This window comes from Thalassophryne amazonica, chromosome 6 (assembly GCF_902500255.1).
Source record: "Thalassophryne amazonica chromosome 6, fThaAma1.1, whole genome shotgun sequence".
In the NCBI taxonomy this organism is placed as follows: domain Eukaryota; kingdom Metazoa; phylum Chordata; class Actinopteri; order Batrachoidiformes; family Batrachoididae; genus Thalassophryne; species Thalassophryne amazonica.
In genome coordinates this window covers 17,879,886-17,907,722 of record NC_047108.1, presented here as the reverse complement: position 1 = coordinate 17,907,722, position 27,837 = coordinate 17,879,886, and the positions used below count along the sequence as shown (strand labels likewise).

The 27,837-nt window shown below is 42.1% G+C and overlaps 1 protein-coding gene across 1 annotated transcript; it reads right to left on the bottom strand.

Annotated features, from left to right (window-relative positions):
- mecp2 (methyl CpG binding protein 2) lies at window positions 1-27,837 on the bottom strand. Its single transcript, XM_034171834.1, has 6 exons — window positions 27,778-27,837; window positions 19,161-19,353; window positions 17,151-17,371; window positions 16,814-17,007; window positions 14,550-14,683; window positions 1-3,163 (listed from the first exon to the last, which is right to left on the bottom strand). Exons 1-6 carry the CDS (start codon window positions 27,807-27,809, stop codon window positions 791-793), a joined length of 3,147 nt encoding a protein of 1,048 aa, XP_034027725.1. The 5' UTR covers window positions 27,810-27,837; the 3' UTR covers window positions 1-790.

The following is a 27,837-nucleotide window of genomic DNA, read 5'->3' as shown; positions in this document are numbered from 1 at the left end:
TTTTTTTAAGAAATATTCAGCATAGCTACCTGTAGGGGGCGCTGTGGAAGTGGATGTGGAAAAACAGCTAATCCCCGCTTTGATTAATGTCAGTTGATTAATTTCTTTACAAGAAATGAGGATGAAAAAAGTTAAAATGTCTTTAAGAACCCAATTTAAGGTGCAAATCGACACCCCCACATCACCTCTGAGGTGCTTTAAGTGAGGGCCAGGGACGTTTAATCTCATTCAATAGGTGGCGACAATCAGTCAACAGCGAGACTTTAAATAAGGGACTGTCAGTCAATAGCAAGACTTTAAATAAGGGACTGTCAGTCAGCAGCACAGCAATGAGTAAAAGGCTGTCAGTCAATAATATCAGCATTTAAAGCTGTAGAACAGACAAAACTATCAAAATACCAAAATAAAAAAAGTTATATTCAGGAAGCAACATTTCTTTCAGAATAATGTGTTGTTAAGCATTGGGGATTTTTTTTCTATTTTTTTTTTTTTTTTTTTAGTTCCAAACTACCCCCACCCCCACCCCAGCACGGAGACTAGCAGGACACAACAGCTGCCTTTTGATTATATGTACATACTTTTTTATATCAATTTCTCCTATGTGTTTTGTTTTTCCTAGAAAAAGACACTCTTCTCGGGTTCCGTCAGTGCCAAGTTGGTTCTCAGATCCAAAACTTTACAAAGTCTCCATCAAACTTTCATGACCAGGACAGTAGAAATTCTCTTCCACCTGATGGTGACTCAGTCAGTCTACTGATTAAGTCAACCTCTTACTGAGTCAGCTGACCAATCAACTGACTCTTTCGCTGACAACAGTCCGTGACTCTACAGTTTCTTCTCGGCTGGGGCAAGGAACAGCAGACTGAGGCACAATGTCTCTGAGCTCTCTGTCCTCACCTGTTACCTCTGGCTCAGCTCGATGCCTTGCCCGACCTTCTGAACCAGGTGCAAGATTTGCCCCAGTTCCTCCTGGAGGCCCAGTGACCATTTGCAAGGAGCTAGGAGCTCTAGAAGTGCTGTTTGACCCTCTTCCTCCCCCTAATAGCTCTCTGCTTTCTGAGGCCATGGATGGTTCCCCTCGACCTTCCATCCTGACCCCTTCCATGCCAACATCTCGACTTGACAGTAGGCTCCCTCGAGCAGGCCTTGTGGTACTCAGATCTTGGGGCTGCTCACTTAGGATCGGCTGAGTCATAACTACATTGGGTCTGGTTAGACTAGCAGATGGTCGGTGGGATGGGATGTGCTGTCCATGGGACCTGGTGAGCTGTAGATGGGACTGGGCGTCAGGGCATGGCTGAGATGGAGCTCGCTGAAAGTGTGGTTGTGCTTGGGACTGAGACAAAGGTTGGGACTGGGGTGACTGGGGCTGTGATCTGTACTGTGTCTGGAGTTGGTGTTGTGATGGCTGCCTTATTTGCTGTTGGGATTGCATTTGGTACCTGGCTGGAATTTGAGGCTTAGGTTGGGCTGTGGTTCTTAATTGGGTTTGAGGCTGAAGTTGGACTAAGTTTCTGGGCTGAGGTTGAGTTTGTGCTGGGGTTCTAGGTTGAGGCTGCAGCTGGGATGAAATCCTGGCCTGGGGTAGAGGTTGAGTGTGTCCTGGTATTCTGGCCTGTGGTTGAGGATGAAGCTGGCTTGGGGACCTAGGCTGGGGTTGTAGCTGAGGTTGGGTCGGTATTCTCACTTGTTGCTGTGTGTGATGTTGGCCTGGGGTCCTTGAATGGGGCCGTGGCTGAGGTTGGGCTTGGGTTCTGGGCTGTGGTTGAAGGTGTAATTGAGTTGGGGGCCTGCTTTCCAGTTGAGACTGTACTGACTGTTGGGGCTGAGGTGGTTGCTTAGGTTGAAGGTGCGGTGGAGGATGGTGTCTGGGGTGGGATTGAAGTTGGTGTGCTGTGAGGGATTGAGGCTGCTGCTGTGAGAGTCTTGCCTGTGTACTATGGGATGATTGAATGTGCAAGACTGATTGAGACTGGGACTGAGGTGGAGCCTGCTGAACATGAAGCTGGGTTCGGTGCTGGGGTGAGGAGTGGACAGGGTGCGTCTGGGCTTTGTGAGGCTGGGACTGACTGGGGGCTTGATGCTGGGAGTGTTGGGGCCGTGGCTGGGACGGCGCATGCTTAGTGGGAGAGGACTGTGGTGTTGTGTACTGAGGTTGGGGTTGAGGATGACTGGGAGACTGAGTGTGCGGCTGATGCTGGGGATGGGTTTGTGGTGAGTGGTGCTGTTGGGGGGGGAGATTCCTCGGTTCAGACAGTGCCTTGGACTGAACTTGCTGGATGTGCTGCAACTGTAGGGTGGTGGGCTGGGGCACAGTCTGCGCCTGCACTTCTGCAGTACACTGACCAGGGGGTGCTGGTTGTCCAGAGGGTGGAGGAGGACAAGGGGCAGGTTGATCCAGCGTGGCGGCAGGAGGTTCCTGGTGGTGATGATGATGGTGATGGTGGTGGTGGTGGTGACGGTGATGGTGGTGTTTGTGAGGTGGTCGCTCCTTCCTCTTGTGACTTTTTGATGACCTAATGCTACTACTGCTGCTGCTACTCCTTCCTCCTTCTGTCTCTCCTCCTTTATCACCTATATCTCCATGTCCTTCTTCCCCTCTGCTCTGTCCTTCTCCTGGTTTTATTCCCATTTTCTCCTTGTGCTTCCTCCCTTTATGCGACTTGTGTCCATGTGATTGGCTTTCTTCCGAACCGGGTGGCTGTTTCTGTGACTGGCTCTGCTCAGAGGGCACAGGATGAGACTCTACAGTCGAGGCTCTTTCCCCTAAACCTCCCTGTCCTTCTGCAGATGTTCCACTTCCACTCTCCACTTTTGCAACTGCTGGAACCTGAACACTCTCTTGCTCTTCAATTGTTTCTCGGGTTTTACGTTTTTTGATTGGCAGGGCGGTTTCTTGGACAGCAGGTTTGGTGGAAGACTCCTTGGCTGCTCTCCGTCTGGCCTCGGCGGCTAAGATAGCAGCTGCAGTGTAGCTCCCTGCTCCTGGACCTCCAGAGGTGGACGCTGAGGAAGTGGATGCTATGGCAACATCTGATGCTGCTGAAGCAGAGGCTGGTTTCCTGCCTCGTTTTTTGGGAGCACTTTGTGGTACAGCAGGAGGTTCCTGTTCCAATTTCCTCTTCCTACCAGGACGGGATTTGGTGGAAAGTGCTGGAGAGGCCTGCAAAATAGTGACAACAGGAATTACTAGTATTTACTTTGACAGAGATAATTTTTTAAGTGCAGATCAGGTAGTTCAGTGGTAAAAGAGCTGTGCTGCCACCCAGGATGCAGATGCTGAAGGCACTTTAATGATGCCTCACATTTTCCCATTAACACACTCACACGCCCGTGTCAGCATGTTGCAATGCAAGGAGCTCAAATGTGCATCAAGAGCAATTTAGGGATTATGAACCTTGCTCAAGAGTACTTCGTTACATTTACTTTAACTTACATTTCACCACAAACAGCATGAACCAAAGCTATTTCCATTTTTTTTCCTGGTCAACTTAATTTAATTTGTTAATATTCACCCATTCTTGCATTTAAGGCCTGAAACATATTACAACTAGAGACATTCGTCACGAAATGCCCCGCGCGCAGTACTATTTTCCATGTAAAGTGCAGTAATATGTACATGTGGGGTAGGTATTTGGTTGAACCCTCATGTGTTTGATGTAAACTGGGATACACAGTGGAAAAATCTGAGATTGGCATTATATTTATTTAGAGGATGTGGCCAACAGTGACCATAAAAAGTCGGTAGCCTTCGAACAAATGTAATGATTGGTAATTTTTTAAAAGTAGGTCAAGGTCACGGCCTTCAAACCCAGGCGAAGTACTCCTCCAAGGCATGTACCCACCAAATATGAAATTTTTGCAAGCAATAGGCGCCGAGGTACATTGCGGCGAATGATTTGACAGTTGTGACCATTAGTGACCTTGAAAAGTAGGTCACGCCACCAACCTTCGAAACCATGTGAAGTACTCCTCCAAGGCATGTACCCATCAAATACGAAGTTTCTGTGAAAAATAGGTGCTGAGCTACGTTGCGGCAAAGGAGTTGGCAGTTGTGACCACTGGTGACCTTGGAAAGTAGGTCAAGGTCCCCGGCCTTCAAACCCATGCGAAGTACTCCTCCAAAGCATGTACCCACCAAATATGAAGTTTCTGCGAGCAATGGGTGCCGTGCAATGTTGTGGCAAAGGATTTGACAGTTGTGACCATTGGTGACCTTGAAAAGTAGGTCAAGTTCCCCGACCTTCGAACCCATGTGAAGTACTCCTCCAAGGCAAATACCCACCAAACATGAAGTTTCTGTGAGCAAAAGATGCCGAGCTACGTTCCGGCAAAGGTATGACAGTTGCGACCATTGGTGACCTCCAAAAGTAGGTCACGGTCACTGGCCTTCAAACCCATGCGAAGTACTCCTCCAAGGCATGTACCCACCAAATATGAAGTTTCCGCGAGCAATAGGTGCCGAGCTACGTTGTGGCAAACGAATTACGGACGGACAGACTAACAGACGGAAGGACGGACAATCCGGATGCTATATGCCCCGCCTCGCGGCGCAAGCACTGCATGGGGCATAAAAATGGTTGGCACACTGAAACATTTCCCAATTTGTAATATTACCATTCCTTCAGAACACTTAAAAAAAAATGTTTTGGTGTTGAGGGCCCAAACGGTGAAGTGTTTTCAAGTGTTATTTTGTCCCATTCTTCCTGCAAACACATCTTAAGGTGTGCAACACTACTGGGTCATCATTGTTACATTTAACACACATTCTCTATGGGGATCAGGTCAGTCCAGTACCCGTACCCTCTGCTTCTGCAGCCATGTCTTTGTAACATGTACAGAATGCGGTTTTGTGTTGTCTTGTTGAAAAATGCGTTGACATCCCTACAAAGGTGTCCTCTTGAAGGCAGCATATGTTGCTCTAAAATCTCAGTGTACTCTTCTGCATTAATGCTGCCATCACAGCGTGTAAATGACCTTTGCCAAGGACACTTGGCAACAGTTCTTGACAACAGTTGTACGCTAAGAAGGACACCAACACTGCGCAGTGTACTGTTAGGTGGAGGATTACACCTGAGGAACTTAAATATATGAACAGTAATGCTCCTGGACACCACTATGCCTCAGACTTTTAAAAATAATCAAACCTGCTAAATATGTTGTATTTATGAATGAATGTAAATACATGAGTTCCATCAGCTGCTCCCTTGTTTTCACTCGGAGTCGCCTCAGCAGATCTGAGATACATAGATGCTTTATTGTAATTGCACTTTTCTCTACAACAAAATTCTCTGTGAGTCCAGTCCTTTTCACAGCAGCAGGAATAAAAGGTCCAAGTACAACCTCAATTCCAATGAAGTTGGGACGTTGTGTGAAATGTAAATAAAATACAATGATTTAAAAATCCTCTTCAACCTATATTCAATTGAATACACCACAATGACAAGATATTTACTGTTCAGACTGATAGACTTTTTTGTTTGTGTGAAAATATTTGCTAATGTTGAAATGGATGCCTGCAACACGTTTCAAAAAAGCTGGGACGGGGCAACAAAAGACTGGAAAAGTTGATGAATGCTCAAAGAACACCTGTTTGGAACATTCCACAGGTGAACAGGTTAACTGGAAACAGGTGAGTGTCATGATTGGATATAAAAGGAGCATCCCCAAAAGGCTCAGCCAGTCACAAGCAAAGATGGGGCGAGGATCACCACTTTGTGAACAACTGCATGAAAAAATAGTCCAAGAGTTTAAGAACAATGTTTCTCAATGTTCAATTGCAAGGAATTTAGGGATTCCATCATCTACAGTCCATAATATAATCAGAAGATTCAGAGAATCTGGAGAACTTTCTACACGTAAGTGGCAAGGCTGAAAACCAACACTGAATGCCCGTGATCTTCGATTCCTCAGGCGGCAATGCATTAAAAACCCAACATCATTGTGTAAAGGATCTTATCGCGTGGGCTCAGGAAAACTTCAGAAAACCATTGTCAGTTAACACAGTTCGTTGCTACATCTACACATGCAAGTTAAAACTCTACCATGCAAAGCAAAAGCCACAACAACATCCAGAAACGCCGCCGCCTTCTCTAGGCCCGAGCTCATTTGAAATTAACAGACGCAAAGTGGAAACGTCTGCTGTGGTCTGATGAGTCCACATATCAAATTGTTCTTGGAAATCATGGATGCTGTGTCCTCCAGACAAAAGAGGAAAAAGACCATCCAGATTGTTACCAGTGCAAAGTTCAAAAGCCAGCATCTGTGATGGTATGGAGGTGTGTTAGTGCCCATGGCATGGGCAACTTACACATCTGTGATGGCACCATCAATACTGAAAGGTACATTCAGGTTTTGGAGCAACACATGCTGCCATCCAAGCAACATCTTTTTCAGGGACGTCCCTGCTTATTTCAGCAAGACAATGCCAAGACACATTTTGCACGTGTTACAATAGCATGGCAAAAGATGGTAGCATGGTAAAAGAGTGCAGGTACTAGACTGGCCTGCCTGTAGTCCAGACCTGTTGCCCATTGAAAATGTGTCAATGGGTGACACATTTTTATGAAGCGCAAAATATGACAACGAAGATCCCAGACTGTTGAACAACTGAAGTCATACATCAAGCAAGAATGGGAAAGAATTCCACCGAAGTAGTGTTCAGAATAATAGTAGTGCTATGTGACTAAAAAGATTAATCCAGGTTTTGAGTATATTTCTTATTGTTACATGGGAAACAGGGTACCAGTAGATTCAGTAGATTCTCACAAATCCAACAAGACCAAGCATTCATGATATGCACACTCTTAAGGCTATGAAATTGGGCTATTAGTAAAAAAAAAGTAGAAAAGGGGGTGTTCACAATAATAGTAGTGTGACATTCAGTCAGTGAGTTTGTCAATTTTGTGGAACAAACAAGTGTGAATCAAGTGTCCCCTATTTAAGAAAGAAGCCAGTACCTGTTGAACATGCTTTTCTCTTTGAAAGCCTGAGGAAAATGGAACGTTCAAGTCATTGTTCAGAAGAACAGCGTAGTTTGATTAAAAAGCTGATTGGAAAGGGGAAAACATATACGCAGGTGCAAAAAATTATAGGCTGTTCATCTACAATGATCTCCAATGCTTTAAAATGGACAAAAAAACAGAGACGCGTTGACCCATTGATCAGCTCCAGGATGATCAGACAGTCTGGAGTTACCTGTAAGTGCTGTGACAGTTAGAAGACGCCTGTGTGAAGCTAATTTATTTGCAAGAATCCCCCGCAAAGTCCCTCTGTTAAATAAAAGACGTGCAGAAGAGGTTACAATTTGCCAAAGAACACACCAACTGGCCTAAAGAGAAATGGAGGAATATTTTGTGGACTGATGAAAGTAAAATGTTCTTTTTGGGTCCAAGGGCCGCAGACAGTTTGTGAGACGTCCCCCAAACTCTGAATTCAAGCCACAGTTCACAGTGAAGACAGTGAAGCATGGTGGTGCAAGCATCATGATATGGGCATGTTTCTCCTACTATGGTGTTGGGCCTATATATCGCATACCAGGTATCATGGATCAGTTTGGATATGCCAAAATACTTGAAGAGGTCATGCCCTTGAAATGGGTGTTTCAACAAGACAATGACCCCAAGCACACTAGTAAACGAGCAATATCTTGGTTCCAAACCAACAAAATTAATGCCTTGCAGATGTGAAGAAATCATGAAAAACTGTAGTTATACAACTAAATACTAGTTTAGTGATTCACAGGATTGCTAAAAAAGCAGTTTGAACATAATAGTTTTGAGTTTGTAGCATCAACAGCAGATGCTACTATTATTGTGAACACCACCTTTTCAACTTTTTTTTTTACTAATAGCCCAATTTCATAGCCTTAAGAGTGTGCATATCATGAATGCTTGGTCTTGTTGGTTTTGTGAGAATCTACTGAATCTACTGGTACCTTGTTTCCCATGTAACAATAAGAAATATACTCAAAACCTGGATTAATCTTTTTAGTCACATAGCACTAGGGATGGGTATTGATAAGATTTTATCGATATCAATGCCATTATCGATTCTGCTTATCGATCCGATTCCTTATCGATTCCCTTATCAAAAACCTCTTGTGAATTTTGTACTAAAAGTAGGCTTTACAGGTTTTCTATGTATTTCATTGAGTCTTAAAATAAATGAAATTGGTCACTGTATCCTTGATCTCTGGACATAAATAAAAATAAACAAAACGGCGTTTCGCTTTGAAGTTATTAATTCCGACTGGATTCTGTCATTCTAATTTGACTCGGCAGAGAGCCGTGCAGCGTTTGGAGCTGTGTGAACAGCACGGAGGACGATTCTCGTTTCTTTCTCGCAACAAGACAGGAGTCCCAGTTAGTAACTTTAATCCGTACAAACGTGACTCACGATTTCACATATTCAGGGATGAAAGTGGTGAAAAACAAAAAAAGCTGAAACCCAAAATTACCCCCCAACACCACCTGCACGAAAATGTTTAAATTCTAGAAGCTCTGAAATGCAATCTGGGACTATTCCAGACAATAAACTGGAGTGAGTGCAGCATCCATTTAGTGAGAAAAAAAACATCTTTCCTTATTCATATTCATTCCAGTAGTATTCTGCTCTTAATAGGATGCAGCAGTTTTCTAGTTTGGCAGATAGTTCTGGAGGAAATCACTGAAGAAATTAACACATTGAAAATATGGTTTGACTGAAACAAACTGTCATTAAATGTAAATAAGACAGGGATGAAAGGGAGGTGTAAGAGTCACTAGGTGTTCACAGGAAACACTTATTTATTTCTGTATGTATGTATTTATTTATTTATGTATGTTCACTGTTAGTTGGTTTTATATTTTCTGTTGTGTTTCTATTCAGGTTCTTTTTGTCTCTTTCTCTAAAATTGTATATAATAACTAATCATTAGATTATTAATATATGAACAAAAATAAATAAAAAAAAATACAATTTGTAATACATTTGACTCTTTTTACGACAACAAATGCTTATTATACAGAAAAATGCACCCGAACGTGATGACAGCTGCAACTGCTTAATGCTAACTTTAACCCCTTAACGCCTATTGTCGCATATATGCTACAATATTTGACTCAAATATGCAACATACCAAACTGACCAGTATGCCTGTTGTCGCAAATTTGCAACATACCAGTATTATTATTATAACATTATAACATAATTACCAAAATACCAAAATTACTATTTATTTTTTGTGCATAAGTGAAATTAATAATCTCAACATTATTTACCATCTACTTAAAGGCAAAAACACACACAAAACATTTTTTTATATACAGCTATATAAATTCAGGCGTTAAGGGGTTAACAATGAAAATGCCATAGACATGCTAACGTGTTAGCATCGCTCCAGTTTTTAAATTATAAAATACATCTGTCAACTGTTTCAGAAGACCATAACAGGTCGGTTTAACATAAAAAAGGTAAATAATACTCACAGACGTATGCTCTTTAGGGTTTAGCGGGGGAAAATTAAGATACAGTGAAAGAAAAAAAATGATTAATCGAAGCAATAGATCTAAGGACTGCTTCAATCTGCGAACCACTGCTTCGATTGGTTCAAGGTTCAAAGCAAAGCCGCGCTGCAGAAAAGTTGATTACGGACCCGCTGCAGGGTCCGTGATCAATGTAGAGAAATTATCATTTCCTGACAAACACCCCCAAGAACACCGGCCACTCTGAAGGACCGATAACGGAATCATTAAGCAAAAAGCTTATTGATGTCGGTGGATCGAATAATTTAACGATACCCGAAAGGAACCGGTTCTCGATACCCATCCCTACATAGCACTACTATTATTCTGAACACTACTGCACAAAGCTTCAACAATTAGTGTCCTCAGTTCCCAAATGTTTATTGAGTGTTGCTAGAAGGAAAGGTGATGTAACACAGTGGTAAACATACCACTGTCCCAACTTTTTTGAAATGTGTTACAGATATCCATTTCAAAATGAGCAAATATTTGCACAAAAACAATAAAGTTTATCAATTTGAACATTAAATATCTTCTCTTTGTAGTGTATTCAAATGAATATAGGTTGAAGAGGGTTTGCAAATCGTATTCAGTTTTTTACATTTTACACAACATCCCAACTTCATTGGAATTGGGGTTGTAATACAAATAAAATACAGTTTGGAATGTAAAGCATAGAATGTTCATTCAAGTGCAGTGTGAAGGTGCAAAGGACCAGCTAAGGGGAGGGTGTCAAAAAAAAAAAGATATTGTCCAGGGTGTGTGCAGTCAGACTAGGTGTTGTGGTGTGTCCTGTGTCCATATTTGCGTCCTGTGTCTGTCTTTTCAGTGTCCAGTCTCCTGTTTGTGTTGTGGTTTGTTCATCCCATGTTATCGTTTGACTTCTGGTATATGTGTCTGTGGTCTTGACAGTACTGTCTGTGCTTATGTGGTGTTCTTAATTAAGTTTCGTTCCTGTCTGCCATGTTCCTCTACCTCCCCCTTGTGCCTGTCTTTGGTTTTGTGTTTGGGGTTTATTTGTGTTTGGACTGTTCCTAGTGTTGTCACTGTCTTTCTCTCTGTGAGCTTTGATGTCTGTTTGTCTGTGGCCATGTCTGTCTTTGGTTATTTTGTCACTGTTTGGCAGTTTAGTGTCTGAGTTGTTGTGGTCTTGTCTCATTGTTTCATTCCTGTGTTTATCTTGGTTGTGTTTCTACATTTGTGGTAGTTAGTTCTTGCTGTTTTATTTTGGTGATCTTGGTTTGTGTGTTTTGTTAACTTTCTTCCTGTGTCTCTTCCCAGTTGTGGTCTGTTTCCCACACCTGTCTTTTGTTTGTTCATTAGTTCCTGTGTGTATTTAATCCCTCGCATTGCCCTTGTTTAGTTGCTGGTTTGTTCTTCGGGTGTACTTGCATTTGCATTGTGAGTATATTCATATATATATATATGAGTATATTCATATATATATGAGTTCACTTTTCTCACGTCCTGGATTTTGCCGTTTCTCATTTATTAGTCTTTGTCTTTTCCTTTTTTATTAATAACTGGGTGTGTTAACTACATATTAGGTTTGGTTTGATGACTCTTCTGTTCCCCACTTGAACATACATTGTTTTTGGACTGTTTTTCTTGTCTTTGGATTTTTGTACCCTAGTTATTACTGTACTGTTGTTCTCACAAGTTTTGTCATTAAATCCCCTTTTCATCATATTAGCTGTTTGGTTGCTGCCTGCACACTAGGTTCATTCAGATACTGCAAAATGTAACACCAGGGGCATCATGTACAAAGGATGTGTACGCACAAAAGCGTGACGTACGCTAAATGTCCCTGCATATCTCCATTTCATTTATTTCATTTTCTCCACTTCATCTGCAGCTCACACTCTTGTTAAATTCCTTTTCTTACCGTGATCATTCCTGACAGGGAGGGGAATCCCCAGGTCCCCTTTAAATACATTAGCATATTTAAATGGTGGTGTGGAGAGGGAGGAGTTTGGTGCGTGTGCATGTGCACCCACTTCCACGTTCAGTGGGATGTACAAACGGAACATGCTTGGATCCATGCGTACGCACACGTTGATACATTTGAATTTTTTTTGTGCTTACACCAGTTTCTGGGGTTTGGGCTGAGTGGATATGGTCCAGGGGTAGAAAAGGAGCACCGATGATCTCTTGTGCAGACTTGGTGACCCAATGCACCTCCTCTGAGGTGCAGCTGTAGAACCACATCATGCATGCATAGCTCAGGACACTCCGTCCACTCTCCATGCAGCTCTGTCCCGACGTGCGAATTCTCGGCACGTCTGTCTCAATGTGCCGAAAAAGTGCTGATGTCCACGTCTTCTGCAATTTCTGTGGTAGTCAGACGATGTCCCGGATCAACACAGCGTTCAGTTTGGAAATGATCTGATTGTTTCAGCCTGTCGATCGGCGCTCAGAGTGCGCCGCGCTCTCAGCCACTGTGGGCGGTCTTTAAACCGGCTGGAACACTCCTTAATCTGTGTAATCCCCATAAAATCGTCCCTGAAAGCATCTGAATTTTCAGAATGGCACATTCCACTGTTACAGGAGTTTCTGTCATGGAAAGAGGAGCAGAGGAATTCGCGCATCGGGACGGAGCCGCATGGCGCAAAGCAACGCCGTGATGAAGCCTCACAGGACATGTTCTGGCATGTCCAGCTCATCCACAATTTCTCGGATAGTCACATGACTGAAAAGCCACCAAAAGCCGTTTGAAAGCCATCTGAAAGCCGTCCTGTGAGACCAACACGGAGGTGCTTTTGTCCCGCGCCATGAGCGGCTCCGTGGCGCATCCCTCCGCTTCTCTTTCCATGACAAAAACTCCTGTAACAGTGGAATGTGCCGAAAAAGTGCTGATGTCCACGTCTTCTGCCATTTCTGTGGAAGATAGACGACATCCCGGATCAACAAAGCCTTCACTTTGGAAATGATCTGATTGTTTCAGCCTGTCGATCGGCGCTCAGAGTGCGCGCCCCATAAAATCGTCCCTGAAAGCCATCTGAATTTTCCGAATGGTGTCCACCTGGAGGTCTCTCACAGTTTCTGGAAAATTTGATGCAGCAAAGCTCCAAATCCTTCAGACATTTTATTCGCAATAAAAATCCGACGAGAGGGGTGGACCACTGCTCACACAAAGCCTGCTCACAGGCGAATGACGCAACCGACAGACGTGAAAAAACTCACGCATGCGCACGAAGGTTCAAGCTTGGCTGATGCAATCACACGTGATTCAAATCCATATGGTTTTTGCAAAAAATAAAAAGGTCGGATAGTTTTCTAACAGACCTCGTATATATATATATATATATATATATATATATATATATATATATATATATATATATATATATATGGCATTTCAAATACAAAAAAACCCCCACAAAAAATACAAAAAAGTTACATTTCTACAATTATCTTACTTAAACTCAAATGGAAAGCAATATATATATATATATATATATATATATATATATATATATATGTCATTGTTCATCGGGCTGCTCCCGGGGTCGCCATAGCAGATACAGCCACATACGCATTGGTAATTGGCACACGTTTTATGCCAGATGCCCTTCCTGACGCAACTCCAGTTTCACCTGGAGAAACACACACAGCCGCTGGTGTTCCAAAGAGGTATCCCATCCAAGTACTAACCAGATCCTGCTCTGCTCAGCTTCTGAGATCTGACGGGATCAGGCTGACAGATTAGCCTTTCTGTCCATCATTTACCTGTATTTTGGCATGCTTGGCGCCAGAAAGTTATGTTGGATCCAAAAGGATCCAAAAAGGCTAGGACCAAAAGTTATATTGGATCGGTTCCCACTGACCAATAGCGTTAGAGCTTACTGCCAACAGCTAGCCAATCAGAGCGCAGCATATGAAGGTCAGGAACTAGCTGACAGACACTGGTTGAAAAAATGGCAACAAACATGTCAACAACAACAGAAAATCGTCTGCCAGCGAGGTTTGCTGAGTTCGGCTACGCCTTGTCCAATATAAGAAAGAGTGAATTTAGTAAATCATGTTGTGAATCATGAGTGAATTTAATAAAGCATGCTCTCAAACTGAAAGACCTCAGTCTGGAATAAAAAGACATGATTTCACTTTCATACCATTTGACACTCCATTTGTTTGGACTGTGTGAGACAACAAGAACAGCACCAAGCAGGACAACTAGGATAAGGTAAAGCTATTATGTTTTACAAATGTCTAACAAGAGAATTTTCAAATGTTCAATGACACTGAACAGAGCTACCGAAGAAGGTTCTGGCTGTTCTGTGACCACAAGAAGCAGTCCACTCTGAGATTTTTCTGTCTGATGCAATAACATTAATTAGCCCATTAACTTCTACTCACTAACACAGTGTTTAAGTTATAAAGAAATAATACACAGAGTAATTTACATGTTTAATTGCACTGCAGCTTTTCTTACCCTTGATTGTTTGTTCAGTGGCCACAAAAAGCACTTCACTGAGATTTTTGTGCCTGGTGCAATAACATTAATTAGCCCATTAGCTTCTGCTTACTAATGAGATGTTAGTGTCATAAATACATCCATTTTCCATACCTGATTACTCCATTTAAGGATCACGAGGGGCTGGAGTCTATCCCAGCAGTCTGTTTGTATTATAAATAAAATGTTAAACCATTTAAGTGAAAATCACATTTACTCAGCCATACAGGTTTTAAATTTGTGTCCAAAGTCTTGGACAAGTGCAGCATTTTTACTTTGTGAACATCCTCCAACATTGGAACAGACTAAATCTTTGACCAGATATGACCTCGACTTCAGACAGTCCACAGGCAAAAGTCACAGCAACAGGTTTTTTTTTTTCCAGTGGACTCTTCTCAAACTTTGATCAAACACACTGCTTGTAAACACAGATTACCTTTGGAGGATTTACCAAAGCCTCCACAAGGCCAACAGGAAGTCTATGTTTGCAGCTTCTTCACAGGCCTATTTGGGCTAATCCCACTCATCACCGCAAGCCGTGCAAAGACCATGTGACTGAAATGTTTGTGGGTCGAATGTTGGAGTGTTCGTACCTTCGAGGCAGTGGAAGTTGTGCTGGCGGACTCTGCCTTGCCAAAGGGCATCTTGACCAGCAGTTTGCCAGGAGTTTTCTCAACCACACGCTTCATTGCCACACCTTCTGTTGCTTGTCGCATTTTTCCGCTGCCTACACAAACACAAAATTAAACAAAATAAAGTAGAACTGGTTTATTTTTCTGTTGTAAACAGGAATGTCCATCCATCCATCCATTTTCTTCCGCTTTATCCGGAGTCGGGTCGCGGGGGCAGCAGCTCAAGCAAAGCCACCCAGACCTCCCGATCCACACACACACCTCCCCCAGCTCCTCCGGGGGAACCCCAAGGCGTTCCCAAGCTAGCCGAGAGATGTAGTCCCTCCAGCGTGTCCTGGGTCTTCCCCGGGGCCTCCTCCCAATGGGACGTGCCCGGAACACCTCTCTAGCGAGGCGTCCAGGAGGCATCCGGAAAAGATGACCGAGCCACCTAACTGACTCCTTTCGATGTGGAGGAGCAGAGGCTCGACTCCGAGCTCCTCCCAACTGACCGAGCTCCTCACCCTATCTCTAAGGGAACGGCCAGCCACCCTGCGGAGGAAACTCATCTCGGCCGCTTGTACTCATGATCTCGTTCTTTCGGTCATGAGCCAAATCTCATGACCATAGAGGATCGGAACGTAGATCGATCGGTAAATCGAGAGCTTTGCCCCCCTACTCAGCTCTCTCTTCACCACGACCCTCCGATACAGCGACCGCATCACTGCAGATGCTGCACCGATCCGTCTATCGATCTCATGCTCCATCCGTCCGTCACTCGCGAACAAGACCCCGAGATACTTAGACTCCTCCACTTGAGGCAAGGACACTCCACCGACCTGAAGAGGGCAAAGCACCTTTTTCCGGTCGAGAACCATGGCCTCGGATTTGGAGGGGCTGATTTTCATCCCGGACGCTTCACACTCGGCTGCAAACCGCCCCAGTGCATGCTGAAGGTCCTGACTTGACGAAGCCAACAGAACCACATCGTCCGCAAACAGCAGAGACGAGATTCTGTGGTTCCCAAACCAGACCCCCTCTACACCCTGGCTGCACCTAGAAATTCTGTCCATAAAAATAATGAACAGAACCGGTGACAAAGGGCAGCCCTGGCGGAGGCCAATGTGCACTGGAAACAGATTTGACTTACTACCGGCAATGCGAACCAAGCTCCTGCTGCGGTCGTACAGGGACCGGATAGCCCTTAGCAAAGGACCCCGGACCCCGTACTCCCGGAGCACTCCCCACAGGGTGCCCCGACGGACACAGTCGAACGCCTTCTCCAGATCCACAAAACACATGTGGACTGGTTGGGCGAACTCCCATGTACCCTCGAGCACTCGATGGAGCGTGTAGAGTTGGTCCAGTGTGCCGCAACCAGGATGAAAACCACACTGCTCCTCCTGAACCTGAGGTTCGACCATCGGTCGAATTCTCCTCTCCAGTACTCTGGAATAGACCTTATCGGGGAGGCTGAGGAGTGTGATCCCCCTATAGTTGGAACACACCCTCCGGTCCCCCTTCTTAAACAGAGGGACGACCACCACCCCGGTCTGCCAATCCAGAAGCACTGTCCCCGATCGCCACGCGATGTTGCAGAGGCGTGTCAGCCAAGACAGTCCCACAACATCCAGAGACTTAAGGTACTCAGGACGGATTTCATCCACCCCAGGAGCCTTGCCACCGAGGAGCTTTCTAACCACCTCGGTGACTTCGGCCTGGGTAATGGATGAGTCCGCCTCTGAGTCCCCAGTCTCTGCTTCCTCTTTGGGAGACATGACAATGGGATCCCATCATCAGCAGGAATGTAATGAAGTTGAAATGTTGCAAGTCAAGATCTTTGCCTGATATGTTGCTACGTCTAAAGTCAGGTAGTAGTCCATGAGACAGTAGGCAGTTTTGACCAAATCATTACCACTTAAGGGGACTAAATCCAGCCTCAGTGTACCATGACTGACTGGCAGCTGTAGCAAGGTAGGGGTCAAAACTGAAAAATGCTCCAATCATATTGAGATGTATACCACATTATTTGTGTGATCATAAAGATTCCAAAAAGGTAGAATTTGTACTATCTATGACTGAATTTTATACAGTTATGGGTAAAAACAGCAAAGATTATGACAAAGGTTATTTTCAGTTTGTAGAGGGGTCAAAAGTTAAAGTTGCTACAATTTGGGCAAAAAGTGAAAAAAAAAATTACCTCACTGGTTACTTCATTAAAGTTTTTGTGCCAGAAGTCTTTGTACCTTTGGGCCTCCCACGGCCTCGCCCTGATGGTTTCACCACCTTGGGCTTCTTGGGCGGACGTTTCTCGCGGCGGGAAGGGCTTCCACGTCCAGTGACAGTGAAGTCAAAATCGTTGGGGTCGGTGGTCGTGTCACCGACCTTCTGGAAGTAGGCACTAAGCTCCACTTTGGAACGAAATGCCTTTCCCTCTGAGCTAAACAAAAAAGAAGCAGCAGAAGAAAACATCAGTCCAGAAACTACACCTTTACCGTGGGTTTGTTTTTATTTTCAGAGACACATGAATTAAAAGAAAATAATTTTTTTAGGTTCAGACAGAAGAATGTCGTCGTGACTAACTTGATCAGGTAGACATCAAACTTTCCCGCTGACCGTCCGGACTTCCTCTGCTTGAGTTTGCGTGTCCACCCTTCAGGGAGCGATGGGTCATCATACAGGGGCCCACGGTCACGGATGATGGAGCGGCGCTGCCTGGGGGAGCCTGCAGTCTCACTGGCGCCCTCCAACTCTGAGCCCACAGCGGCACCGGGCTCAGACGGGCCTGCAATGGGCTCTGATACCTGCAAAGAGGAAGGTGCAACCATTGGGAAATGGATGTTTTTGGTTTCAGGTCTGGAAGCATGCACTGCCATATCCCCTGCCCCATGACCCCCGGCCCCATGTCCTGGATGGCAAACACCCAGGTAGACAACCACTCCATCCCCATCTCACCAAAGTAACCATCTATCTGCTGCAGAAGGGTGAAATAAGATAAGATAATCATTTAATAGTCCCACAATGGGAAATTTACAATGCTACAGCAGCACAGGGACCGTCACAGAACAACAGCGCAAAGTACGTAAAAATAAGGTTAAATACAGAAGTCAAGTTCTGTCCGGAAAAACAATATATACAGTAAAATAGATTACACTATTTACAAGCAAGAAAAAAAGAATGTGGGCATGTCCTTGACCTTCTACAGCCACTAGGGTCCTCAACAATGAGGCACCTGTGTGCTGGATCATGTCCTAAGAAACGCACCACATGAACAAACTGGGGTAGCTGATGTTCCCTCACAGTGTCAATGCTCCTCCTCACCTCATCGCTAAGTAAGTGCTCATTTGACACAGCCATTCCAACGGAACCCAAGGATCCTCCATAGAGACCCGGTGTCCCGTCGAGATGAGGTGAACGTTGAGATGAGGTGTGTCGCGCTACTGCGCATGCATGCGCATGCGCACATCGCTCTACCCCGGACTTGAAGACGTCACCCGTCGAGATGAGGTGCCTCGCGCAACTGCACATGGGGAAATGATGTAACTCGCTCGACGTGCAACTGCGCATGCGCATTTTTTTTTGTTTTTTTCCGTCAAAGTTTTTTTTTTATTAATTGTATTCAGTGTATTTATAGCCTAGTAAGTAAAACACTTTCTGTATTTTACGTTAGGAGCATAAATGTACGTATATGTATATTTTGCCTGTCGAAATAAGCTAACTCCAGGTTAAAAATACTTATCATTTTATAGTGAGTAGATTTTATACATTACTACGTTCGGATGAACAATTTATACATTTACTTGCCCATCAAAATAAGCGAACTTCGTCAAGTAATTTTTTTCAGTGCGCACATATGCAGTTACGCGAGGAACCTCATCTCGACGACGCACCTCATCTCGAGAGAACACCGGTGCCAAAGACATCAGTCGTGTTTTGGGCGGGATATCACTAAACTGCCAGGTGGTTGTGAAATAAGGAATAATAATGATCTAGTATTCCTTTAGGGGGCACAGCAGTTAGAACCTTGTCTTTGCTATAATACCTGAAGAAGATGCTTCAGATGCAATTCCACCATATCTCCAGATGGTGAGGAGAAAACCCCACACAGACATATACACATCCACATAAGCATATCTAATGTCTCTCCATGGTTTTCATACTACCAACATGCAAAAGTCAACATCCATATCAAAATTTGTTGGATGAAACTGGAACATTTTATGGTATAAACTGGCAAAGTGGTTGAAATTAACATGACAGAACAGAACAGAATAGCTGATCTTGACCAAAAACCTGAAATATTAATTAAACTGGTGGAATGCTTTCTATCCAAACGTAAAGACGGGTCTCAGTACAAACATGAAACCAAATCCACTGAGATCCAGATCTGCCTGTCTGGTTGGTCTCCAATTAGAATCCAGAGCGGTTCCGTAGTATGAATAAGGTGACACACGGCACCAACATATGATGTGTACGGCATGTATGGCACATGCACAGGCTTTGCCTGTAGGGTGGGTTTCCACTTGCGATGAAAACAAAACACAATGACCTCTGAGCCTCTGTGATCAGCAGGTTCACGCCACCTCTCCTTACCTGGACCTTTGGCCCAGCCTCTTTGCGTGACTGTAGCTCCGTCTCTCCAGGCTCAGCTGTGGCAGCGGTCTCTGCCCCCCGGTCACCATGGCGACGCTCCTTCTTGGCCTTCTTCATTTTGCTGAGAGGTCTGTCTTTCTCTCTGGTGGGGGTCTGGGGCTCAGCAGGTCCCTCTTCACCCTGACCCTCCCCCCTGTAGGAAATAAACCCTGCCACTCATTAGTGACATCACCAGGTTAAATGTCATTTCAGCAGGGGGTAGATTTTTTTTCTTTTATTATTTGTAATGTAATTTGATATTGATGTTTGTTTAAAGTGATTAAATAAATTCACACACAAGAACATTTCAAAATCTGCTGTTCTTTCACATAATCTGAGCTTCTCAATACACCATTTGTTTATTACTATTACAGTAGAAAAATATTATCCAATTAAAGCTTTAAAAATGTTTTGTCATCTGCATGAAACACAGTGAAATGAAGTGCTGCTGCAGACGGCCTGCAGGGGGCAGTTTATAAACCTCAGTTTGCAAACACCCCCTTAAATGATTCTGTTTTACAACTAAATAATATATTTTGCGGAACAATACATCGCATATCCTGATAATCATATTTTGGGGCCTGTATCAAATCATATCTTTTTAAAATGAATATCATGATACGTGAAAAGTCAACTTCTGCATGGAAGAAATGCAGAAGAATAATAAATGGTTTATAAAATTTACAAATTGGAAACATTGAACATCAGGAATTACAACCCCAATTCCAATGAAGTTGGGATGTTGTGTAAAATATAAATAAAAACAGAATACAATGATTTGCAAATCCTCTTCAACCTATATTCAATTGAATACACCACAAAGACAATTTATCTAATGTTCAAACTGATAAACTTTGTTGTTTTTGTGTAAATATTTGCTCATTTTGAAATGGATGCCTGCAACACATTTCAAAAAAGCTGGGACGGGGCAACAAAAGACTGGGAACATTGATGAATGCTCAAAGAACACCTAATTGGAAACAGGTGAGTGTCATGACTGGGTATAAAAAGAGCATCCCCAAAAGGCTCAGCCATTCACAAGCAAAGATGGGGTGAGGATCACCACTTTGTGAACAACTGCATGAAAAAATAGTCCAACAGTTTAAGAACAATATTTCTCAACATTCAATTGCAAGGAATTTAGGGATTCCATCATCTACAGTCCATAATATAATCAGAAGATTCAGAGAATCTGGAGAACTTTCTACACGTAAGTGGCAAGACTGAAATCCAACATTGAATGCCCGTGACCTTCGATCCCTCAGGTGGCACTGCATTAAAAAGAGACATCATTGTGTAAAGGATCTTACCGCATGGGCTCAGGAACACTTCAGAAAACCACTGTCAGTTAACAGAGTTCGTCGCTACATCTACAAGTTAAAACTCTACCATGCAAAGCAAAAGCCATACATCAACAACCTCTAGAAACGCCGCCGCCTTCTCTGGGCCCGAGCTCATTTGAAATGGACAGACGCAAAGTGGAAAAGTGTGCTGTGGTCTGATGAGTCCACATTTCAAATTGTTTTTGGAAATCATGGACATTGTGTCCTTCGGACAAAAGAGGAAAAAGACCATCCAGACTATTACCAGTGTAAAGTTCAAAAGCCAGCATCTGTGATGGTATGGGAGGGTGTTAGTGCCCATGGCATGGGCAATTTACACATCTGTGATGGTATGGGGGTGTGTTAGTGCCCATGGCATGGGCAACTTACACATCTGTGATGGCACCATCAATGCTGGAAGGTACATCCAGGTTTTGGAGCAACACATGCTGCCATCCAAGCAACATCTTTTTCAGGGAGGTCTCTGTTTATTTCAGCAAGACAATGCCAAGCCACATTCTGCATGTGTTACAACAGCGTGGCTTCGTAGCAAAAGAGTGCAGGTACTGGACTGGCCTGCCTGCAGTCCAGACCTGTCGCCCATTGAAAATGTGTGGCGCATTATGAACCACAAAATACGACAATGGAGACCCCGGACTGTTGAACAACTGAAGTCGTACATCAAGCAAGAACGGGAAACAATTCCACCTACAAAGCTTCAACAATTAGTGTCCTCAGTTCCCAAACACTTATTGAGTGTTATTAGACGGAAAGGTGATGTAACACAGTGGTAAACATACCACTGTCCCAGCTTTTTTGAAATATGTTGCAGGTATCCATTTCAAAATGAGCAAATATTTGCACAAAAACAGTAAAGTTTATCAGTTTGAACATTAAATATCTTGTCTTTGTGGTGTATTCAATTGAATATAGGTTGAAGAGGATTTGCAAATCATTGTATTGTTTTTATTTACATTTTACACAATGTCCCAACTTCATTGGAATTGTACAATTTATACTTCAGAATAATTTGCTTCTTTAAACATTCACCACAGATTACTTTCACCATTAGCCATTATTACCTTTGTGATATCTATCATATTGCGATACGCGTGTTGTGATACATACTGTATCTTGGAGCAAGTGTATCGTTCCACCTCTAATAATTTACCAACTTTATTTTTACTAAGCTTATATCACTCAAAAAGCAGACAAACCTATTCTGCTCTCAGACAACAGAATTGACCTTTTTTGATCGGGGTCACCTCAGCAGATCCGGTATGAAGCTGGATGTTGATTTTGGCACAAGTTTTACACTGGATGCTCTTCCTGATGCAGTGCCAGATATACAAGGAGAATGGAGCATGGGCGGACTCAAACCGGATGTTGGGTGGTAAACATGTTTGTCTTGCCAAATCACAACAGAACTCATCTCACAGCACTTTACACAATGAGTCCGGTCAAGACCATCTTAGTACAAATGGCACAAAACCAGATCGACACAAACAGTAACCACAACACAAAATGTGCAAACTGAAAGAAATCTAACTCAATGTGCGCAACTGAAGGAAAACATGACACAGAGCCCTTAAGATGTAGATCAGAGTCAGAGAAAAAAAGCATGAAGCCATTATTACATCACTAAGTTGCTTGGACCTCAGTCATGACATGATTGTGTAAGCCTTTAAATTTGATTGATTTGACTTATTTTACACTGACCTGATTGATTTTATTAATACAAAACCACCTGGAACCTGCAAAGAACGCATCTGTGGTTCAGTGCACCCAGTGGTGGGCATAGTTCCGATAATCCGATAACAGATCATTATCAAAGATAATGTTTTCATTATCGGATTATCTTTTTAGATAACTTTAAAAACCATTATCGGACTAATTATCTTACGATAAATATTTGTCCGATAACTTTTAGACCAATAACGTAGTAAACAAAGCTGAACAGCGACAAACATTTTTAAAATCAGTCGAGCACCTACCTGTTAAAAGCTTCCTAACAGATGTATAGTTCTATCCTATGCAAACAGAAGAGAGCTGCTTCTAGCTGAACAGCGACAAACATTTTTAAAATCAGTCGAGCACCTACCTGTTAAAAGCTTCCTAACAGATGTATAGTTCTATCCTATGCAAACAGAAGAGAGCTGCTTCTATGAGAAACTGCTCTATTCTCTGCATGCTAAAGTGAACTGGTCACAAAAAAAAATATATATATATCATTTCCTTTAACACCATACTGATATGCTGGCAATATCACCCAAGTCATCCAGAGGCATACATTTTTAACTTATGGTTCAAATTTTAACCAAACTAATTTCGGACAAGTTATTTAAAATTACTGTCACATCTGAAGTTTTAGAAAGTGAAAATATAAGACATATGTTTTAGTTTTAAAGTAATGCGCTAATTTTTAAGGTTTTGGTGAGCACATGCTGTGCCCAGTGCATTATGGGTAGGATAGGGTAATCTCAGTACGTTCACAACAGGACAAATGCATTTCAGACACTCTGATCAGGCTCCACGGACAACAGCATTAAACTCTAGTGCCTAAAACTCTTGTGAATATATTTTCTGGGTTTATAGACGGTGTTATTGTATTTGCGTTTGTTAAATTCCACGCATCTTAAATGTAGCAGACACGGATTATCTGGAATTTTGTTTTGGCGAGTTTTCACGGTCTCTACTGCCATCTACTGGCCAGTAGTGTTCATGGCAGTTCATGGCAGTATTCGTCCTTACGCTGGGCAGACACTGTATGATATTTTTAATCACTGTACTCGGTTTCAGTTCAAACCGTACCACAGAACTGCATGGTGTAGAAGTTCAGAGCGCCCTATTTATGTTCTCACACACATTGTATGTTCAAAAACCACACGTCGACTCGTGTTTCCAGATGCAAAACGTAAGCTTTTTTTTTTTCACACTTAATTTACAAAAACTCTCGATGGGAGACATCAAAGTTTAAAAACAAAACAACAACAAAAAAAACATTACAAGACAGCTCTGCGGTGTTTGCACATGCACAGTGGGAGTGGTTGGACGCTTGTAGGTCTTTAGAAGCAGGATACCCTCACGACGGCCGACCAGAATAATATCAAACAGGTTTGATTTTCATTCGACCATATGATCGGTGATCAGGAGGTGGTCGTGAGATGTTAAACGCAGCTTGTTACTCCATGTACACTACACGATGCAGGACACGCGATTAACCTGAAACTTGGTCAAAAAAAATTCTCGCACAAATGAAAAAATCATCTGAAAAAGGGCCAAAACTCGCACAGTGTAAAGCCAACATTTATGTGTCAAGACAATATTGAGTGCATGTTTTACAACATCATAAAACGTGCGCACAACATCATAAAGCGCAAGGCACTATATAATAAAACGTGCACAGATTCTCTCCACATACAAAATATTTTGTGATGATACTTCCAGGGCTCTGTAAAAATGCCTGTTTTTACAAATAAAAAAATGGAATATTTTACAAAAGCACATTTATCTGTAAACACCAACACACGTCACATTAACGTGTTGGTTTTCATAATGAATGACTGAACCAATCAGTGTTTAGCAGAGGCACATTTTACCCAGAATCCTTTGCGATCTGTCTGTGTTTGTTATAAAACCTCAGAATTAGTGCATTATTCAACATTAAAAGATATATGTTATATTTTAACTTTGTACAAATGACAGAATTGACATTAATGGAGTTATTCTATCGGTATTAATGTTATTTATAAATCAAAACCATAAGTCAGCACTGTTTTATTTTCCAAGACCTCTGCCTGACCAGAGCGTTGTGATTGGTAGAGAGCTGGGCTTTGGCTGCTCAAAGCTTGCGGCTGTCCTGGAAGCTGTGTAGTCTGGGTTTGGGTCTGTTGTCAGTTTTGATGCTTTCAGAAGTGATTGTGGTATTAAAACTCAAATTCAGTTTGTTAGTAGTTGCAAATGTACCAGAGACAATACTGGAATTTATCGGTTATCTGTAATGTCCGATACATTTTTGGGTGGTTTATCGTTTTATCTTTATCAAAGATAACTTTTCAGTTATCTGATTATCTGTTATCGAAGTTAATTTTTTGGTTATCTGTGCCCACCACTGACTGCACCCAAACAGTGATTAAACTGATTTAATTTTAAATATATATCTGACTAAATGGATTTTATCTCTTTATCTCAATTAAAATAAACTGAAGGACCTTTTAATTTTTTTCATGTGCATTTAGCGTTGAGATAATCTGGAAGGAAGAGAAAGTAGTCACATGAATTTGGGGATTATCTGTTTATTTTATCACAGAATACTTTTTCCCCTAAATGTTCCTCCCATCATTGGTAATTAGTGACGAACCTGATCATAAAAACCAGCCCTGATCAGCACGTCTGTATTGTCAGTACGACATCCACGTCAGGGAGTGAGTGAGTGAGTGTGTGTGTGTGAGAGAGAGAGAGAGAGAGACATGTTTTTCTGCTGTTGCATGAAGAAGCGACGGCTGCAGCAGCCACAGGAACAGGAAAAGACAGCGAGCGGCTGCCAAAACTGGGCCAGCTCACAAACACACACAGATGAATGTTCGATTCCCATCTGAAGCCAAACTATGGCACAGTGAGAGGTGCCTGGCTCAGCAGCACCAGGTTAATGAGTCCAACAGCTCAGTTTAAGAGAGTCACACTACAAAATCAGTTGGGAACAAGATGATGCAAACCAGACAGGATCAAAACAAACGTCATTATTATTATTATTATCATCTGATCAAAATGACAATGAACACCTCAGAATGACTGAAGTACTACTTCAAGAACTACAAGATACTCTGTCTCTACATTAAATGATTTAAGATCCATGAAGGAGAACAACAAGAACCTTTAGCCTGATTGCATTTCTGCTTGGAAATGTCACAATAATAATAATAATAATAATAATAATAATAATAATAATAATAATAATAATAATAATAATAATAATAATAATAATGAATATGGGTTTGTTGTTTGGTCTCAGTAAGTAATTTGAACATTTAAAAAAATTCTCACTCTTGGCAATTTCCTATGGAGATATTCAAAGGGATGTTAAGCTAAAGTTATATTCAGTTTACTTCTGACTAGTCGTACCTACAAGCTGACTGTTAACATGTCAGTTTTAGCCATACCAAAAAAGACATTTACCTGAAACTGTGAGAGGTTTAAAGGTGTGACGAAGAAGAATTATAAAAATGCCTTTGTTTACACATCTGAGGGTTTCAATGAAATAAAATCAGGAGTGGAGGGAGTCAGTGCAAACAAACATTACAAAGTGGCTATTGTTAAACGCGCTGTAAAAAGCTTTTCCAGATTATTCTTACAACTTTTTGTTGCGCTTTCACTGATTTTCTGTATGTACAAATGATGGCGTACACGTTTAACATTGTAGTAGTTACCTGTAGCGCTGTACTTCAGACAAGGCATGTTGTAGTCTTCATGTAGTTATTTGTTGTTTTGATTGTTTTAGTATTTCAGGCCCACTTCCATTTTTGCATGTTCAGAACAAATATATCCTTTTTTGTTACCATGTTTGGGATTTGGTACATAAATTATGACTAACCATGTAGCAATTTTTTCCAGGTCATTGTTACAGGTTTCCAGTTATAGTTTCAGTGATTATACATACTTTATGACTTTTCTTTTATGTATGGACTAATTATGGCGTACATTAGTATGAAGATGGTGTAATACAGTATCGCTTTGCTTCAGGCAAAGCAGATTTAGAGCCTTGTTTACCTTTTATTTATTTATTTATTTTTTTAACAAATCCTCTGTTTGTATGTTCCTAACAAATATATCCGTTTGTTTGGACCCTTGGGTTAGGTATGTAAATTGTTACAACTTGCAATAGCAATGTTATTCCGGGTTGTTGTTCCAACTTTCTGGTTGTGCATGACTGATTTTATGTACGTTACAACTTTCTTTTTATGTATGACTTTCAAAATTTGAAGCATGCCACATTTTGCATGTTCGGAACAAATATGTCCTTTTGTTAGGACTCTTGGGCTAGGTATGTAAATTGTTACAACTCGCTATAACAATGTTGTTCCAGGTTGTTGTTACAACTTTCTGGTTGTGCATGACTGATTTTATGTATGTTACAACTTTCCTTTTATGTACATACGAATGATGGTGTATGACTATAAAAATTTAAAGCACACTACTCTTTTTGCTAACAAATACATCCTGTTTTGTTTGGATGCCTGGGTTAGGTATGTAAATTCAACTTGTAACAATTTTCTCCAGTTTATTGTTGCAATTTTGTGGCTGTGCATTATTGAGTTTACATACATTAGAACTTTGTGTTTGTGTACATACGAATGATGGTGTATGTCCTTTTTAATTAGGACGCTTACAGTTGGCTTTGGAAATCAATGAAAAAGTGAATGCAACTATAAAGTCTCAAAAGTGAGTTAAAAAAATAGTTAAAACTTCTTAGAAGGATGACCAAAAGTAAATACTCATAACAACAATTCAATACCAAATTTAACATACTAATAAAAACTTTGTATTTAAATAATGTATATTTGCAACCAGAATTCAAGTCTAATATTTAAACACAAATAAAATCTATGTATTTCATTGTTTATTTTCAGTTAAATGGCCGAATAATGTAATTGCAGAGTACATAATACTTTTTGATGTAGAATTTTAACGATTGAAAAAATGGGATAAATCTTTTTTGAAAACTGCATTTGTGTTTGCCAAAATGAAACTGGCCATTCACCTAATTAGACTTATCTTTTAAAATGACATACATACTATGATGTAACGACATATATGAAATTTTGATGAGTCATAATTTGTTTGTTGATGACTATAATGTGAATTATTTCTAAACGGCTCGTCGTGTGTTTGCTAATTAGCTAGCTGCACTGACACACAACCACAGACCAGGGTTCTGCCGCTACCGACGGCCACAGCACCGCCGACACCCCGCCCCGCTTCCCCGGCAAGCTGTCAAAGTCACAGCCGCTCGGCAGCTCACCGACTGCGGCCGAAGCTTCGCAGCGGCTCCGGGTGCAGCGGCGCAGCCTGCTAAAGTGCACTTAGCTCTAACTTGGTGACGTATTCCCGCTAACCCCGCTCCGCCGAGACAGGCCGGAGTAAAAATCAACGCACTTTTACTTCAATAAAGCGCACATCGGAAAAAGCTGCGCAGCTGTCAGAGGAGGCGGCGGCAACGGCGACGCTTTAAGGAGGATAAAACGTGAAAAACCACTTACGGTCTCTCCTCTCCGCTCTCCGCGGCGGCCATTTTTATTTAAATAAATAATTTTATATTA